Here is a 20,065-nt window from a genome sequence, read left to right on the forward strand (position 1 = left end):
GAGATTTTTGGTTTCAACTGCCGTGTCTTTGTGGGACGCAGAGGAGATGAACGGTTGATCTCCGCATGTGTGGTTCCCACTGTGAAGCAAAGAGGTGGTGGTGTGATGGTGCTTTGCTGGTGACACTGTCGGTGATTTATTTAGAATTCAAGGCACACTTAACCAGCAAGGCTACCACAGCATTCTGCAACGATACGTCATCCCATCTGGTTTGCGCTTAGATGGAACCCGATGGTCCTGTTTTTCAGGACACCTCCAGGCTGTGTAAGGGATATTTGACCAAGAAGGAAAGTGATGGAGTGCTGCATCAGATGACCTGACCTCCACAATCACCCAACCTCAACCCAATTGAGATGGTTTGGGATGAGTTGGACCGCAGAGTGAAGGAAAAGCAGCCAACAGGTAGTCAGCATATGTGGGAACTCCTTCAAGACTGTTGGACATTCCTCATGACGCTGGTTGAGAGAATGCTAAGAGTGTGCAAAGCTGTCGTCAAGGCAAAGGGTGGCTACTTTGAAGAATCTAAAATATATTTTGATTTGTTTAACACATTTTGTTACTACATGATTCCATGTTATTTCATAGTTATGAAATCTTCACTATTATTCTACAATGTATAAAATAGTCAAAATAAAAACCCATGAATGAATAGGTGTGTCCAAACTTTAACAGGTACTGTATACTGACATTATTGTACCTGTATTGGCAGTGGTTTAGCAGGAGGCATTTAAAAATGGCTCCCTGCACACCTTTAATGAGGCTTTGATATCGCTGATTCCTATAAAGGATAGAGATACTACAGAACCTGGGAATTTTAGAGCTATCAGCCTCCTTAATGTGAATTGCAAGATTCTTACTAAGACCCTTGCGATACGCTTAGAGAAGGCACTACCTAATATTATACTTAGTGACCAATTAGGATTTATTAAGAACCTCAACTGATAATATGAGGAGGCTCTTACATCAAATGTGGTTAAACCGCTCAAATACAGTTTCTACCGCTGCTGTCTCGGATGCTGAGAAAGCATTTGTTAGGGTAGAGTGGGCTTTTCTCTTAACCTGTTATGGCTAGGGGGCAGTATTTTCACGGCTGGATAAAAAAACGTACCCGATTTAATCTGGTTACTACTCCTGCCCAGTAACTAGAATATGCATATAATTATTGGCTTTTGATAGAAAACACCCTAAAGTTTCTAAAACTGTTTGAATGGTGTCTGTGAGTATAACAGAACTCATATTGCAGGCAAAAACCTGAGAAGATTTCATGCAGGAAGTGGCCTGTCTGACAAGGTGTCGTTCTTCTTGTCTCTGTTTATTGAAGAGTGAGGATCTTAGCTGTCCCGTGACACTTCCTACGGCTGCCATAGGCTCTCAGAAGGCGGCAAAACGCTGAATCGTGGCTTTGCAGGCTCTGGCTGAAACAAAGTAGCGTGTTTGGGTAGTGGCTGGTTACAGTACTGTGAGACTCAGGCTCGTGCCCGCGTCGACCGAAAGCTTTGTTTTCTTTCCTCTGTTTAGCTAAATGGACATTCCCGGTCGGAATATTATCGCTTTTTTACGAGAAAAATGGCATAAAAATGGATTTTAAACAGCGGTTGACATGCTTCGAAGTACGGTAATGGAATATTTAGATTTTTTTTGTCACGAATTGCGCCATGCGCGCAACCCTGATTTTCCATTTCGGATAGTGTCTGGGACGCACGAACAAAACGCCGCTATTCGGATATAACGATGGATTATTTTGGACCAAACCAACATTTGTTATTGAAGTAGCAGTCCTGGGAGTGCATTCTGACGAAGACAACAAAAGGTAATCAAACTTTTATAATAGTAAATCTGATATTGGTGAGTGCTAAACTTGCCGGGTGTCTAAATAGCTAGCCCGTGATGGCTGGGCTATGTACTTAGAATATTGCAAAATGTGCTTTCACCAAAAAGCTATTTTAAAATCGAACATATCGAGTGCATAGAGGAGTTCTGTATCTATAATTCTTAAAATAATTGTTATGCTTTTTGTGAACGTTTATCGTGAGTAATTTGTTAGCAAATTCCCCGGAAGTTTGCGGGGGGTATGCTAGTTCTGAACGTCACATGCTAATGTAAAAAGCTGTTTTTTTATATAAATATGAACTTGATTGAACAAAACATGCATGTATTGTATAACATAATGTCCTAGGTGTGTCATCTGATGAAGATCATCAAAGGTTAGTGCTGCATTTAGCTGTCTTCTGGGTTTTTGTGACATATGCTAGCTTGAAAAATGGGTGTCTGATTATTTCTGGCTTGGTACTCTGCTGACATAATCTAATGTTTTGCTTTCGCTGTAAAGCCTTTTTGAAATCGGACAGTGTGGTTAGATAAAGGAGAGTCTTGTCTTTAAAATGCTGTGAAATAGTCATATGTTTGAAAAATTGAAGTTTTTGTAATTTTGAGGAATTTGTAATTCGCGCCACGCCTATCATTGGATATTGGAGCAGGTGTTCCGCTAGCGGAACGTCTAGATGTAAGAGGTTAAGAACCTTATAAAAATTGAGGGAGGCAGAGTTGTTATTGGTGCTAAAAAAGATGTCGATATGAGTGTTCAGAAATGTAGGATTATTTATTTAGTAAGTGCCAAACCTCCATCTTCTTGAGGCGTTTTACTGACTGGTAATGAAGCCAGCAGGGCTGAATGACCTGATATAGATCTTGATAAATACTTACACCCAGTAGTTAAAGTTCCATTCAAATCAAATACAATTTTAATGATACACATATTTAGCAGATGTTACTGCGGGTGTAGCGAAATGCTTGCTTATTTGCCTGCAGGAATAAGAAATGTTAACTCTAGATTAACTGTTATGGGCAGGGGAGTAAAATGAGTATCATTTAACCTAGGGATGCGCATATTGGAATCGGCCGATATTAGCTAAAAATGCCAACGTCTGTATCAGCCGATGTCTAGTTTAACGCCGATGTGCATACCTACATAACGTCGTTGCACCACGTAAAATTTGGCGCTACACTTGCAACACAGCATTCTTAACCTAGCCCACAAAGTCTGCTGTGTGGATCGAGCAGTCAACAAGTCGAGCAGTCATTTGAAAGAGTAAGACCATTTCAGCGAGACAACTTAAAAAGGTGAAATCCATTAACGCCAAGATAATGAAAATCATTGCCCTTGACAATCAACCGTTCTTTGTCGTGGGTGATGTTGGTTTTCGCCGACAGGTTGAGCACCGGTACACACTACCAAGTGCGCTATTTTTCAGATGTTGCCCTACCGGAGTTACACAGTAATAGCGTCACTGCTATTAGCTTCACGACATACATACATACTGTAATGACCTGACTAGATCATAAAGGAACAATTGTCTAGACAGAGGATGGAGTTAAGAATGGACAGTTTATTAACCCAACTTAACACAGGCTACTGTTTGGCCGTAGCCCACGCCAAATAAATGAAAGGTACCCTACAAACCAACCGTGACCTTCTCTTGTGAAGCCCAGACGTATGAGAGAGAACAATGGCTAAACCCGGTCTTAACTTCCAATGCTCCATCCCCCTGCCCAACCCCCCTCCACGCCACTCCGCCAACCACCAGGCTACCCGGTATGAGAACATTCCAGGCATTCCCGTGATTGGCAGATAGCAGGTTGATTGGCATGACCCCGCGAACACTGGTAAGTACGACACAACCCACTAATAGCCTAACACATAACCCACAGCTGTCTGTGCGGGTCGCTACAATACTATGGAACGTCGTTTGGGTCTTTGCGTGTCAAAAAATATACAGTAGCACTGTCAAAGCTGTACAAAAAAGTCCGCAAACAAGAAAACACAGGCCACGAACGATGTGTTTACAATACCGCGTTGGCAATAAAGCATAATATGTTCGACCACAACTTCTGAGGTAACTAGCTTTAGCTTGGTACCTAGCTAGCCCCAATACAACCAGCCTGAAAACAATGACCAGTAGAAACTGCAGTCATTTTCATTATTCTTAGCAATGATTTAGGAATCCTTGTAAGTATTAGCTAGGTTGCCACTTGTTGTTCACCTATTGAAATTGAACTTCAGTTCATGAAAATAAATAGCTTGCCAGCTACTGAACCCTGTTGCCCAAAGCTAACGTTATAAGCAGCCAGCTAGCTTCAATTCAAGGGGCTTTATTGGCATGGGAAACATATGTTAACATTAGTGCCAGCTAGTGTGTAGCTTATTCCTGCCTCGGTATCACTAACGCTAGCATAAATCACTAACTATAAACAAGACAGAAAACGTTAGTAAAATACCCTTAAGTAATATGAACAATTTAGGCTTGAAACCCAGTCTACAGCCACAACTATTTAACCAACCCGACTGGATCTCTATGCGAAAAATAAAAGCATTCAAACTACCTGACATAGTGTGACTATGCTGTGTAGCTATAGTCACACTAATGTAAAATTAGCTAGCTGGCTGAATAGCGCAGCCAACATTAGCCATGTTCCAACGTTACCTCACTAGTCATTGTCAAGTTAGCCATCTTGCCAGCCAGACAGTCGATCATATCGGAGAGTCATTTCGTTATATCGCCATGTTCTAACAGTTCACTATCCACTGTATCCAAGTTTGAAATTCAGTTCCTCATGATGTAGTCGGAGTGAACAAGTCAGGGAGTTTCTTCTTCATGAATGCTTCAGACATCTTCAGAGTCAAATGTGCGCTCACCATTCTTGGTTTCGATCCACAAAGTCGCCAGGTAGCGCAGGTCATATGCCAAGCCAGACTGCCACAGAAGCCTCGAGTGGGGAGAAAGCCATCCTCCTCATGTAGTATGGGAGAAAGAGCAGTAAAGATCCTCGCATCTCCATATTTGAGCTCTCCCTTTGCTCGGGCAGCAGCGAGGATGCGGACACTGTCTTGGTACCATAGCGATTTAATAACAAATTCCCTGGGTTCATTTCTCCGTAGTGTACGATTGGCTCTCTCGCGGAAGGGGGTAGATCCAGGATTCTGGGAATCCATTCCTGTAGAAAGGCGATGGCATCTCTTCCCTCCATTGCCTTCAGGAAATTTGAGCGCTTTGGACATTTTTCTAAGGTTCAAATGTATCCTCTGTGTCAAAATGGAGTCCTCCAACTTCTTGTGCTTTTGATAAACATCCTCGTGGACTTCCAGGATAGCAGCCTGGTGGTCAGCATGGTCTTTCTCTAACTTTGTCACTCGTCCCTTTGTGACTTTCTGGTCTTCGTGGAGTTTATCAACCAACACATCAATTTTGATGAGGCGTTCAGAAAGTGTCTCTTCAATTTTTGTAATACCTTTGGCCAAACCCATTTTGAACCATGCTGGTGCTTCTTTGAGCTAGCATCTGCTGAGACCGACAGGTTGTGAGAGGGGGTTACTTTTCATTTACATTTTACAGTTTAGTCATTTAGCAGACGCTCTTATCCAGAGCGACTTACAGTAGAGTGCATACATTTTATTACATTTTAAATACATTTTCCATGCCTCGTCTGAGGCTTTGCATGATTGGCCATCTTTTGTTTTGGCGATAAAAAGAGACGTATTAACTTCTAACTCACTTTTAGCGAACAGGTTTTATTATCTTTTCATCAATTTATTATAATTTTTTAGATAACTTGTTGATAGATTAACTGAAATATCTGGTGGTGACACAGGGAATTGCAGGACTGATTATGGCAAGTCAGTTTATTTTTGGCTTGGCTCGCTAACTAATATGATTTGAATGATGCAGCAACACCAAATCAACAGCATCAGCTTTTTAGCTCCCTGACCCAGTTCATAGAGAGAAGTGGACTGCGGTGTGCTGGGATGAAGAGGCTCACTTCATCTGGGGCTTTTCGGGACCACAGCTGAGGTGTGGTGGTCTTACTGGCGCTTTTACAGTCACTGTGAAGCATCACCCATGTGGGTGCTACATTTCAGTAGTGGACGATGAAGCCTGCCTACCTATGGAGGAGTGACTATCAAGAGATGACGACTTTGGCTTTACCATCTTTGCTCCCTCCTCTCAAGATAATACCTTTCGGAACATCTAAAGATGTAGAAGACCATCGCTCAAATACCTATATTTGTTTGGTTAATTTGTTTTTGGTTTATTTTGTTTTTAAAGTGACTGAGATTATACTTGAAACGAAAGCGCTATATAAAATAAATATATTAGTAGTAGTAGCGGTAATAGTATTATTAGTACTCACCCAGTACATCAGGAGGTTCAGTCTGGAAGCCCTCTGGTTGTTGTCCCTGCAGCATATGCAGCAGGGCCTGAAGGCTGCGCAGACACAGGGAAGGGTGGGAGAACCGCGTCTCCTTGATCAGCTCAAACACCCCACACAGACCGATGCCAATGATCTAGAGAGAGAAACACACAATACAGTTATCAGATAGCTATAAACTACAACAGACAGAAATCAAAATATCACACACCAAAGAGGCTTAAAGACTCAACATAGCCCAGTGCCAACAATCTAGAGAGAAAGGAAGTCACTGGTACCACCTCAGCTAAAACCCAGAGAGGTTAAACCTAAATAACACTCAACCCACAAAACTAGGCTAGAAAATTGTTTTAAACACACACACTTGCATTTATTGGGTTCTATACAGGCATCTTTCTGAGTTTTATCAATCGGAGGGTTACGCAAAGGTTCAAATGGACTCCTGTGCTCTCCTTTTATCCCCTTCCCCTTCCAAACAACCCACGTCTTCTTTATTAGGCCCTAACGGACGAAAATGGATTGAGACAGGGAGGACCATCTACCTGACATAAAAATTTTCATTTCCGTTGCAAAACATTTTGTTACAGTTTACTCTAATGAACTTGACCCCAGAGAACATTCAGTTTCCTCTACTAGGCTCCGAGCCTGAACAGTGTGTACAGTGTGGGCATTACAGCCAAGTTTCACATCCATTCTGATCAGCCTATAACGATAGCTTCTCTCTGAGAGGGTAAGTTAAAGGTAACGATTTGGCCTAGAAAGGCCTGCCTCAGGGTTGCCTGTTAGAACAGAATTAAGGCAGTCCCAAATAGCATCTTATTCCCTAAATTGTGCACTACGTTTGACCAGAGCCTGAATCCTTATGGGCTCTGCTCAAAAGTAGTGCACATCATATGGAATAGGGTGCCATTTGGTACCCTAAGTAAAGAAAAAGTTATTCTGTCCTCATTAGCGTGAGGAGCTTGTTTTTGTTCGTCCTTATTGGTTCATTAATTGGCCGGTTCCACTACAGAATGAGATAGAAGAGTATATTTTATTGGATAAATGGAAGAAATATTTTATTGTGTCCAAGGTTCAGCTATGATTGAGGGGGAAATTAAGTCGCATTTAAGGAAGGTTTTTGAACTTTAGGGCCCAGCAGTTATAGCACAAGTTAATCTATACAGAACCTTGGTATTACCATGTAGATCACTATAATGTTGATCTCATGGAATGTCAGTCCTTTAGAGAGTGGTTACTTTTCTACGGCCCCATCCCTCAGCTTTATAGCATACCAGGCTGCCGTTCTGTTGTTTTTAGAAATAGCCATTAACATAGGCTAACTTTCTATCCAACCATCATTGAACATCTGATCATATTTCAGTTGTATCAAATAGAGTAGCCTATTATGCAATCAATATAATTAAGCTGTGTGTCAGTTTGTCAAATTTCTGCCCTGCTAGAGCTGCCCCTGTCAACTGTAAGTGCTGTTATTGTGAAATGGAAACGTCTATGAGCAACAACGACTCAGTCACAAAGTGGTAGGCCACACAAGCTCACAGAACAAGAACTCCAAAAGCTAAAGCGTGTAAAAATCGTCTGTCCTAGGTCGCAACACTCACTACTGAGTTCCAAATTGCCTCTGGAAGCAACGTCAGCACAAGAACTGTTTGCCAGGATTATCATGAAATGGGTTTCCATTGCCAAGCAGCCGCACACAAGCCTAAGATCACAATGCCAAGCGTCGGCTAGAGTGGTGTAAAGTTCACCTCCATTGGACTCTGGAGCAGTGGAAATGCAATCTCTGGAGTAATGAATAATGGTTTAACATCTGGCAGTCTGACGGATGTATATGGGTTTGGCGAATGCCAGGAGAACACTACCTGCCCCAATGCATAGTGCCAACTGTAAAGTTTGGTGGAGGAGTAATAAATGGTCTGGGGCTTTTTTTCATGGTTCAGGCTAGGCCCCTTAGTTCCAGTGAAGGGAAATCTTAACGCTACAGCATACAATGACATTCTAGACGATTCTGTGCTTTGGGGCAAGAGTTTGGACAAGGACCTTTCCTGTTTCAGCATGACAATGCCCAAATGCACAACGCGAGGTCCATACAGAAATGGTTTATCGAGATCGGTGTGGAAGAACTTGACTGGCATGCACAAAGCCCTGACCTCAACCCCATCGTACGCCTTTGGAATGAATTGGAATGCCGACTGCGAGCCAGGCCTAATCAGCCAACATCAATGCCCAACCTCAATAATGCTCGTGGCTGAATGGAAGCAAGTCCCCGCAGCAATGTTCCAACATCTAGTGGAAAGCCTTCCCAGAAGACTGGAGGCTGATATAGGAGCAAATGGGGGACCAACTCCATATCAATGCCCATGACTTTGGTATGAGATGTTCATGATACTTTTGGTCATGAAAGATGGTTAATTCTACATGGAGTGGTAAAAGAAGAGTGCCATCCTCCTGCATCTCACATCTGCCTGTAGTTATTGAGCTCTGCCTGCTGGACTCGTGAGGCAAACTCTGTCATACCCAAGATGAAGTGTCATGCACTCCACCCCTCCTGCCAATTGACTGCACTTGTCAATTTCCTGTAATACATTACATAGATTAAAGGGACTTCCTCTCCCACTGGAGACTTGAAGACAGAACCTCATCCAGAGAGCTGTGCATGTCAGTGTGTTAGACAGCCAAATCCTTAGATTTGGGCAAATAGACCATATAAATAAATGCAATTGTAGTTAGGTGTGCATGAAAAGCAATGCACAACTTTGGATGGCTTACATCCTCATTATTATTTGACATATTCCGCTCACTCTAGCTCTTTAACGACTGAAGCTATTAACACAAAACCAACTTCCAAATGTGCAGACTGCCCAAACCTTTTGGTATTACAACACTATTTTAATGAGTTCCCAATGCATTTCAATGGCAATAAAAGTGCCATAGACTTACATTGGAAGAATATGGAAATGTGGCCATGTATCTCCTCCACCACTTAAGTTAACACCAAACTAACATTGAGATGTACAGACTGACCCAACTTAGATTGCTTGCATTCAGAATTTTTAAAAGTAACTCAAACCGTTCAAGCTAGAGACAGTAAACCAACTTCCTCATGTTCAGGCTATCCTAACTTCAAATTTTTAAACACATTTATCAACTATAACTACATAAATGTGGATTAATTCACATAGCATTATTATTGTATGTCCCCTCGCTCACGTACTTAAACGACTGAAGCTATTAACACAACTTCCAAATGTGCAGATTGACCTAACTTAGATTGCTTGAGAATATGCACTGAGTGTACAAAACAGACAGCCTATATAAATCAAGCTTTTTTTTAGATGAATTTATATTGCTTGTCAATCTACGACTACGCTCGATCTGTCTTTGGAAACCATGTTCTGGTGCACGGCCGCTGAGCCATTTCATTGTCATCACAGCCTATACGTTTAACTGGGTTATAAGAATAATAGTAAGCACATACACATCATATACTGTTAAAAGGCATGCTGTCATTTAAGCAATCTGTTTGAATGCTCCACTTGATTAATTTTCTGGTGTTTTTGCTATAGGCCTCTGTGGGCTGCAGATCATCAGATCATAACTACAGCGAGCATGTACTGGGTCATTAGCGGTGTTTCTGTCAAGAGATTGCTCTATATATGAATGTTTTATAATATAGGCTATTGCCTATTATTTGCAGATAAAATAGGATGTTTTTGACCGCTTTGTGCTTTCTGTGGTGCTGATCGACTTACAGGTTAATTTCTGACCGTCGTCCATGGTGCTGAATGTATTGGCTATATTGCGGCTTCTCTGGTAACAGCTTCAAATGTGCCCTTAGATTAGGTTCTGCTCTGCTGTTACAATGCTTAGTAATATTAACACAGCCTTACCAACAAAATGTGTTTGATTTTAAGAGAAATACAGGTGGTGATAGGGGCCCGCATTTTTTGGGGGGCACCTGGGCATGCCATCATTAAGCTACGCTACTGAGTACATGCATCCATCATGCCATGTGTTAAGACTGGAGGCTGGTGGTGTGGGGTGTGTTTTCATGGCACACATTGGGCCCCATGATAAAAGTCACGCAACATTTGGCAATGATGTTCAGATATCCTGTGGTATTCAATCAGTTCAATCCCTTTATGGCAGCAGGGTCCATCTGCAAATTGTTTTTTCCAGCAGGATAATGCCCCATGCCATCTCCTTAGCTAAGGGCAACCATGTCATCCGTGACAGAGAGGGAGAAGTGTCCATCCATGTATACGGGTAAGAGTCTAGCTAGCTACGTTTTCAGATATTACAAGTTTCTAATTTGGTCAGAAAGTAGTTTTAATTTCAAGTTAAAGTGTACTGTTAGACCACTGTCACTCGGGAGGCCCTAAGGTACTGCATCGCAGTGCTAGCTGTGCCACAAGAGATCCTGGTTCAAGTCCAGGCTCTGTCGCAGCCGGCCGCGACCGGGAGACCCATGGGGCGGCACACAATTGGCCCAGCGTCGTCCGGTTAGGGGAGGGTGTGGCCGGCCGGGATGTTCTTGTCCCATCGCGCTCTAGCGACTCCTGTGACGGGCCGAGCGCATGCACACTGACATGGTCGCCAGGTTTACAGTGTTTCCTCCGACACATTGGTGTAGCTGGCTTCCGGGTTAAGCGAGCGTTGTGTCAAGAAGCAGTGTAGCTTGGCTGGGTCGTGTTTCAGAGGACGCACAGCTCTCAACTTAAGCCTCTCCCGAGTCCGTACGGGAGTTGCAGCGATGGGACAAGACTAACTACCAATTGGATACCATGAAATTGGAGAGAAAAAGAAATAAAAAATATATATAAAGCTTAGAAGCAATCTAATGTTAAATACTGTTGAATTAATATGGCTACAGGTTCATCTGCCTCACCTAAAGCCCATTCTTGTGGGAAGCTGCGATAGACCACTGTTACGTTCCCCAGTTTCTGTGCTGGTTTGTATGCATGTGTGTCTATTTCAGGAAATGTCTTCCTGAATTCCTAAAGCAGCTGATTGGTCAGCCCCATCGTTGATTGGAGCTCTGACCCCTCCCTCTCATCAGGAGATACTGCTGTTTCTTCAATTACCAACTCCTTCTCCAGCTTGATAAAAGCCAGTGTTCCTTTGTCAGAGAAAATAGCTTATTTTTATGTCCTGTGTTGGTTGTTGTGGTCAGTGAGTTTTGTAGACGCTCCTTCAGAGTTATGTGTATGACAATAGGACTTAGTGTTTTTGGTTTTTGAAATTTTTCACTTATAGTATTGGTAAATTATTCTGTTTAATTTCTTCCCAGGGGGGAAGGGGAACGCACCTTGGGAGCGTTTAGGCAAGAGGCCTGCAGGCATACATAACCCGTAGTATTTAATCCGTCTACGCACACTAGGTAAGACCTGGGCGGACCAACCCCTATATTTTGGTTAGCGAGCCAGGTGGTGCTAAAGGTCAGGTTAGAAGTGGGAAGGCAGGTAAGGTAGGAGAGGGAATTCCTTAACTTTTACTTTCTTTGCTTTGGTTCCATCTAGCCCCTTTTCCCCACATTACCGTGTTTAGGAATACTAAATTCCCTGCCTCTGTCGTCCTTCCCCGCACCTACGATCACATACTTTTTTCACTCCACGGGGTTGAGATGTAGCGGGTTGTTGCGTTCCCTCCTTCAAGAGGCGTGCGTAACAATAACCAAGTGCTAACTGTCAGTATCTGGATAATATGAATAAAATGCTTTATAACGTATGTGATATCAACAGAGGTATATTTTCTGGGTGATTTAAATATTTGGCTCTCATCAAGCTGCCCACTCATACCCCACAAGAGGTCTCTTCACAGTCCCCAAGTCCAGAACAGTGTCACGACGTGGCCCTTTCATATCAAATCAAATTTTAATGGTCACATGCACATGGTTAGCAGATGTTAATGCAAGTGTAGCGAAATCCTTGTGCTTCTAGTTCCGACCATGCAATAATATCTAACAAGTAATCTAACAATTTCACAACAACTACCTTATACACACACAAGTGTAAAGGAATGAATAAGAATATGTACATATAAATATATGGATGAGCGATGGCTTAACGGCATAGGCAAGATGCAGTAGATGGTATAGAGTACAGTATATACATATGAGATGAGTAATGTAGGGTATGTAAACATTATATAAAGTGGCATTGTTTAAAGTGACTAGTGAAACATTTATTACATCCCATTTTTAATTATTAAAGTGGGTAGAGATTTGAGTCAGTATGTTGGCAGCAGCCACTCAATGTTAGTGATGGCTGTTTAACAGTCTGATGGCCTTGAGATAGAAGCTGTTTTTCGGTCCCCGCTTTGATGCACCAGTGCTGACCTCGCCTTCTGGATGTTAGCAGGGTGAGCAAGCAGTGGCTCGGGTGGTTGTTGTCCTAGACGATCTTTTTGGCCTTCCTGTGACATCGGGTGGTGTAGGTGTCCTGGAGGGCAGGTAGTTTGCCCCCGGTGATGCGTTGTGCAGACCTCACTGCCTAGTGGTTGTGGGCGGAGCAGTTGCCGTACCAGGCGGTGATACAGCCGACAGGATGCTCTCGATTGTGCATCTGTAAAAGTTTGAGAGTGTTTTTGGTGACAAGCCAAATTTCTTCAGCCTCCTGAGGTTGAAGAGGCGCTGTTGCGCCTTCTTCACCACGCTGTCTGTGTGGGTGGACCATTTGAGTTTGTCCGTGATGTGTACGCCGAGGACCTTTCCACCTTCTCCACTACTGTCCCGTCGATGTGGATAGGGGGCTGCTCCCTCTGCTGTTTCCTGAAGTCCACGATCATCTCCTTTGTTTTGTAAACATTGAGTGTGAGGTTATTTTCCTGACACCACACTCCGAGGGCCCTCGCCTCCTCCCTGTAGGCCGTCTCGTCGTTGTTGGTAATCAAGCCTACCACTGTAGTGTCGTCTGCAAACTTGATGATTGAGTTGGAGGCGTGCATGGCCACGCAGTCATGGGTGAACAGGGAGTAAAGGAGAGGGTTGAGAACGCACGTTTGTGGGACCCCAGTGTTGAGGATCAGCGGGGTGGAGATGTTGTTTCCTACCCTCACCACCTGGGGGCGGCCCGTCAGAAAGTCCAGGACCCAGTTGCACAGGGCAGGGTCGAGACCCAGGGTCTCGAGCTTAATGACGAGTTTGGAGGGTACTATAATATAAGAATAATTTGGAGAATCCTCTGTGTACATCATAAACTGGTATACAAGTGAATTCATGCCTCTTAAAAGGTGACAAACCCAGAGTTTCTTAAAATTATACCTTTTAAAATCACAGGAGACAAAATTTTATATTTTGATGTTGTCATCCCAAAGGACTCTAAATGTATTTAGAAATTGACCTACCGACATGATAGAAGTTGAAATCTGGAGAGTGCTGCCTATCTACGATAGGCCATGTTAACGCTATTAAAATGGTTACACTCCCAGATTCCTTTATCTCGTTTAGAATCTGCCACTATATTTTTAACTAAAGCTTTTTTCAAATCCTTGGATTCTATCATCTTGCCTTTTGTGTGGGGATACAAAGTACACTGTTTTTTTTAGAGATACTATCAAGCCCAAAGAATTAGGGAGCCTGAGCCTGCCAAAGTTTCAGCATTATTATTGGCCAGCAAATGCTAGAGCACTGGCTTATTGGCAGGATACATACCCTGGCGTGGTAGATCCCTCCACCCGTTCATACCTCATTATTGAACAGGATAAACATAACACCTGTCTTCCAGGACTTCTCTTTTCATCAACTAAATCTCCTACAGATATTAATGGCAATAACTTTAAGCAAAACATTTTAAATATTTAGATACCAATGTTGTATAAAATAAGGAAAACATCTGCCTGTACTCCTATTTGCCATAACCATGCTTTTCCCCCTCACTAATTGACAATACTTTTTTATTCTGGAAGATAAAAGGAATTACTACTATTGCAGACCTTTTACATCAATAATATTTTGCCACAAAAATAATGACATTCTCGCAGGGAAGAAATCATGGACAGGTTCTTCATGAGTGTCAATGCAACCAAACTTAGCTTTAAGTGTTTTTGAGGAAGTTTTGGCTTGCATTGCAGATTTGCTAACATCAGATTGGCTGTTTATCATGACTGTTGTATACATTCCCCATCAGGACAAGAAATGTAATCTTCTGATTTTAAAAAGCCTTAATTCATACAATTATTATTAGGTAGGGCCCTACAATAATATATGTTTTTGCCTTATTCTGTTTTGTTCATTACAAAATTCTGTTTTCTCCTGTAAGTTTTTCCAAGTTTCCCTTTTCTCCTTTTTTTTCTTCTTCATGTTTTCGCTCTCAAAATCAGACTTTTTAAAAATAGAAAAACAACTAAATTGGATGTTAAGTCCACAACAATGCTTAAACCACATTTGGAGACCAAATGAGGTCTGGGAAACATCTGAGAAATATAGATTTTTGGGTGTAGTAATTTTATTTAACCAGGAAAAGCCCATTGAGACCCAGAGTCTCATTTTCAAGGGAGACGTGGCCAAGGCGGCAGCAACAATCAATACATTTCAGAATTAAAACATACAATACAATTCAACAAAATGTTCCAGCCTAAAAAGAGCATTTACACTCCTCTGTAACAGAGTCCCCTATCAAAAAGTGACCCTTTAATTCAAGTGTGCACCTTGCAAGAGGCTGTTGTTTAGCTGTGTTTTTGTAGCGTACATGTGATGGTAGAGTTTGCTAAATAAATACCCACTGGATTGATGAAAATAATCATTCTACCTTAGCATTTAATTGACAAGGTTTATAGGAAAGCCTTTCCATCATTGCTAAAGGCTACACAAAGAGGTAGACGTGCACACCGCACACACACAGATAAGGGCATTCTCGTTGCCTATTCAAAAAGTTGCAGGAAATACGAATCACGGCAAAGGTGGCAGGGTAGCCTAGCGGATAGGAGCGTTGGGCAAGCAACTGGAAGGTAAAAATCTGTCATTCTGCCCTTGAGCAAGACGGTTAACCCCAACAACAACTGCTCCCTGGGCGCCGGTGACGTGGATGTCAATGTCGATTAAGGCAGCCCACCGCACCTCTCTGACTCAGAGGGGTTGGGTTAAATGCGGAAGACACATTTCGGTTGAATGCATTCAGTTGTGTAATTGACTAGGTATCTCCGCCCCCATTCTGTTCAGGTCTTATGATAAACTTGGGAAAACTAATACATTTTCAATACATTTAGTTGATTCCCTAATGAGGTCAAAACATTTTTGAATATTGTTGAATTCTATTTTAATGCCTGGATCACGTGAGGGCCTAATAATCAAATTTGGACCAGAATGATGCTCTCCACTACCCATTGTTCCTGCAGTGATGATTCACCATCTTTGTCGAATGTTTTCATAATTAATCTGCAGTAGCCTATGCAAATTATGGACCAAATGAACAGCTTTCTCACCGATGCAATTCGGTAGGTTACACTGACTGATGAGAGTCACTCACTAAGTGGATTTCGACTCATCGTTACCACTTACATTACATGGGACATGCAAATTCACACATCATGCCCTCGCCCTTCTCCGTGCAAAGAAATTTGACTGCAACCAACCTCTGCGCACACAAATTGTACTGGGAGGTAGGACAGACCGCAGACTGCGTTTCCCTGCCGTCGCTCGCTTTGTGACTGGCGCTATATATCCAATTTTTTTGTCAGTTAAGAACAAATACTTATTTACAATGACGGCCTACCGCAGCCGAACCCGAACGACGCTGGGCTAATTGTCCACTGCCCTATGGGACTCCCAATCACAGCCGGTTGTGATTCAGCCTGGAATCGAACCAGGGTCTGATGTGACGCCTCTAGCACTGAGATGCAGTGACTTCGACCGCTGCGCCACTCGGGATCAATAGATCGCTAGAAGATGCATACCGTTCATTCTAGCGGGAGAGGGCTCGACGGACTAGAGATTTGAAACTTTTAATAAAAGTAGCCTAGTTTATATGAAGTTCAAAAAGTATTCAGCTGAAAATTTGTCTGTAAACAGCTAATGAGCTGACGGCCGGCACAAAAAAAAATGCGGGGATTGCAGGACACACACACACACGCAAACAAAGACAGGCTACATACACACTCCCTACTCTGTGTGCTGTGATATTGCTCCTGGGGACGTGCTCTGTTTCAATGAGGCCACAGTGGCAAAGCAGTGACGAGCAGAGTGGGACAGACAGACGCAGAGAAAAGCAGGGAGGGAAAGAGAAAATAGTCATTAAGAGAAAGTGAGACACAGAGAGAGCTAAAAGAGAAAAAGATAAAGATAGTGAGCCAGAGAGACAGCGAGAGTGAGAGACAGCAAGAATGAGTGTGACAAGGCAGTAGCTAATCCTCACAGACCAGCGCTTTAAGCCTCTCATAGTGTTGCTATAAATTATCATCATGGCAGTCAAAAGGGTTCAACAACACTAACCCAGAGAAACAGAGCTCAGTGTCGGGGCGGGAACCTGAGAGCAATGGGAGATACAGGATATAGGCTACAGTGGGTGAAAATTTCACTAGGTAGAGATCAAGGATCAGCTTCCAAATCCTAACCTTTGGTGGAGAAAATGCTAAACTGACTCTAGGTCAACATCTAGAGGCAAAGTTCACCATACACCATATAGCCTTGACTAAAATGGATGAGTATAACTTTGGACATCTGTCCTACCTTAAGGTGCGATATGATGTGCAACATACTAAGGAGATCACATTCCAACTTATATTTTGCTAACTGATTATTTAGGAAAATTCAAGATGCATTTCATATTTTAGGACAATTGAGGTGGATTAAAATGATACCAATTTGTTCCATTATTTCTGACCTTAGGAAGCTTGATGGATCAAGCGTGATATCCAATATATTGGGATAACAGGTTGAGGACCCAAGCTAGATAGCCCGGTAAATTGGAATATTTACCCAGCGGGTAAAAATTCTAATTTACCGGGCTATCTAGCTTGGGTCCTCAACCTGTTATCCCAATATATTGGATATCACGCTTGATTTTGGATACCACCCTTGAATTGGAGTCTGCAAAAGAAGACTGATCTGACTCCCAGGCTAGCACATCCCCTGTAGTCATGCAGGCCTACTTCTCTAGTCGTACTGGCAAGCATCCCTCTCCCTACACTGTTTGCCTCCCTCCGAGTGCATTCGTTTTAGCTTGCCCGGTGTTTCTTTCCACCCATAAAAATGTAGTTACTAGAACGGACAAAGCCCCTCCGACCACAGCAATTTGAGTAGGGCACTCAATTTGACTACATGTGGGTACAATCAATATGGCAACCTGTCAAGGAACGCTGATGTGAATGTCTGTTCTATTCAATATATTTCTACCCTTCCACCAACCCTGTTCCCATCCCTGTGCTTCTGAAGTTACCTTTGGCAGCTTGATGGCGGGCTCACGGTACTCCTCCTCCTCCTCGCTGTCCGAGTCACCGCTCTGCACGGAGCTTTGTGAGGCCAGGGACGACTCCCGCTGCTGCCAGTCCAGCACGCAGTGGCGCACGTTGCAGTACACGTTGAACGCCGATGGGTTGCTGTGTAGCTTGATGTCCGGCACACAGAAGGCCCCATCGAGGTTATCCGTCTGTGGAGAAGATAGAGATAAAGTATAAGAAATACAGCCATTACTCACAAATTAAACAATATTTTGTTTCAGCAGTCAATGAATGAAGGCAGTTTGCCCCTCAAGCCTTCATCAAAAGAGAAGAGAGATCATTAGAATGCATTAGAATGCATATTCAAATATGCAGGCATTCTTGGAGGAAGACGTAGGCTCAGTTCTTGAGCTAACTGTAGCAGTCCCATGGAGATTGATTCACTGTTTGAAGTAGAAGGTAGTCCAGATAGTCGAGACACTACAATAAAGCCTAAAGAGGGATAGTGAGATACAGCCTATTCAGTGAAAATCATTCTGTGAAACTAAGCCTAATGTGATTCTGTCTGCAAGAAGAGGACACAGTTCTCAGTGCAAGAAAAAGGATGAGAGGGGAAGACAAAGCGATTCAAGTGAGAGAGCGATGACAAGAAGAGAGACGGCAGGAGATAGGGGAGGAGAGGAAGGCAAAGAATAGATAATTTTATTGTGGTGTGAGCCGTGACGGTAGGAGTGAGGACAGCCCAATAACCATTGAGGGGAGTGGGACTGTTTTTAAAATGAAGGCTAACAGTGGAGGGGATGCGGCCATTTGGAAAGTGGAATACCTAGTTAGTTGTACAACAATGCATTCAACTGAAATGTGTCTTCCGCATTTAATCCAACTCCTCTGAATCAGAGGGGTGAAGGGGCCTGCCATAATCAACATCCACGTCTTCGGCGCCCAGGGAACAGTGGGTTAACTACCTTGCTCAGGGGTAGAACGACAGATTTTTACCTTGTCAGCTCTGGGATTCAATCCAGCAACCTTTCGGTTACTGGCCCAACGCTCCTACCCGCCAGGCTACCTGCCGCCCCATTTGTAGGCCAATGCCTTGCAGTGATAAGCACAAGGACATGACTGGCACACAAAGCCATCCAACCCATCTACAATAATTTAGGATCTGTTTTGCCTCTTAGATGATAATAAATACGATAACATGGACAGGGGGACAAGATACTAGATCAGGACGCTTTATGAACACAGGCTCTGGTCAATAATTTTTAAAAAGTGACTCCTTTTGTTCATTACACTGTGAATATGGATCAGTATAAGCACTGAATGGCTTTTAAAACAATGCTAAATAACCCAGCATTGCCGCCAGCAGTAAGGTCAATGAGTCATTGAAATGAGGGGTTGGATAAATCAAGCTGAGAGGCATAAATTATCTTCAGGTCGGAGAGAGAGGAGCTCTTCTGCAAAAAAGAGTTAGAGTTTGATAAATGTAGATAAACTTGACATTTTTCCGCAAGGACTTATACAGGATACTAACCTCAACATTAAAACCTTCAATCCAAATTCAATACCTAAAACCTTGACTTTGGACAAAATTACCTGAATGGACTATTACTATCAAGGGGGGAAAAAAATCCAGGACAGCAAAACAATTAGACCAAATTAGCCTGTTAGGGCTAGGGGGCAGTATTGACACGGCCAGATAAAAAAACGTACCCGATTTAATCTGGTTACTACTCCTGCCCAGTAACTAGAATATGCATATAATTATTGGCTTTGGATAGAAAACACCCTAAAGTTTCTAAAACTGTTTGAATGGTGTCTGTGAGTATAACAGAACTCATATGGCAGGCCAAAACCTGGGAAGATTCCATGCAGGAAGTGGCCTGTCTGACAAGTTATTGTTTATCTTGGCTCTTTTTATTGAAGTCTGAGGATCTTTGCTATAACGTGACACTTCCTACGGCTCCCATAGGCTCTCAGAGCCCGGGAAAAAGCTGAACGATATCGAGGCAGCCTCTGGCTGAAACACACTATCGCGTTTGGCAAGTGGCCGATCAGAGTACTATTGGCTTAGGCGCATGCCCGAGTCGACCCCATGCTTTATTTTCTTTCGTCTGTTTACCTAAACGCAGATTCCCGGTCAGAATATTATCGCTTTTTTACGAGAAAAATGGCATAAAAATTGATTTTAAACAGCGGTTAACATGCTTCGAAGTACGGTAATGGAATATTTAGACATTTTTTGTGTCGAATTGCGCCATGCTCGTCACCCTTATTTACCCTTTCGGATAGTGTCTTGAACGCACGAACAAAACGCCGCTATTTGGATATAACAATGGATTATTTGGGACCAAACCAACATTTGTTATTGAAGTAGAAGTCCTGGGAGTGCATTCTGACGAAGACAGCAAAGGTAATAACATTTTTCTTATAGTAAATCTGACTTTGGTGAAGTGCTAAACTTGCTGGGTGTCTAAATAGCTAGCCCTGT

General features: G+C 42.8%; 1 protein-coding gene across 1 annotated transcript in view; it reads right to left on the bottom strand.

The window, feature by feature from the left end:
* LOC100380858 (E3 ubiquitin-protein ligase MYCBP2) overlaps window positions 1–20,065 on the bottom strand; it is a 356,005-nt gene that overhangs the window by 305,094 nt on the left and 30,846 nt on the right. The window contains 2 exon segments of the mRNA XM_045707688.1: window positions 6,187–6,340; window positions 17,577–17,786. Of these exon segments, the coding sequence (XP_045563644.1) occupies window positions 6,187–6,340; window positions 17,577–17,786 (364 nt within the window).

This window comes from Salmo salar, chromosome ssa25 (genome assembly GCF_905237065.1).
Source record: "Salmo salar chromosome ssa25, Ssal_v3.1, whole genome shotgun sequence".
NCBI lineage: Eukaryota > Metazoa > Chordata > Actinopteri > Salmoniformes > Salmonidae > Salmo > Salmo salar.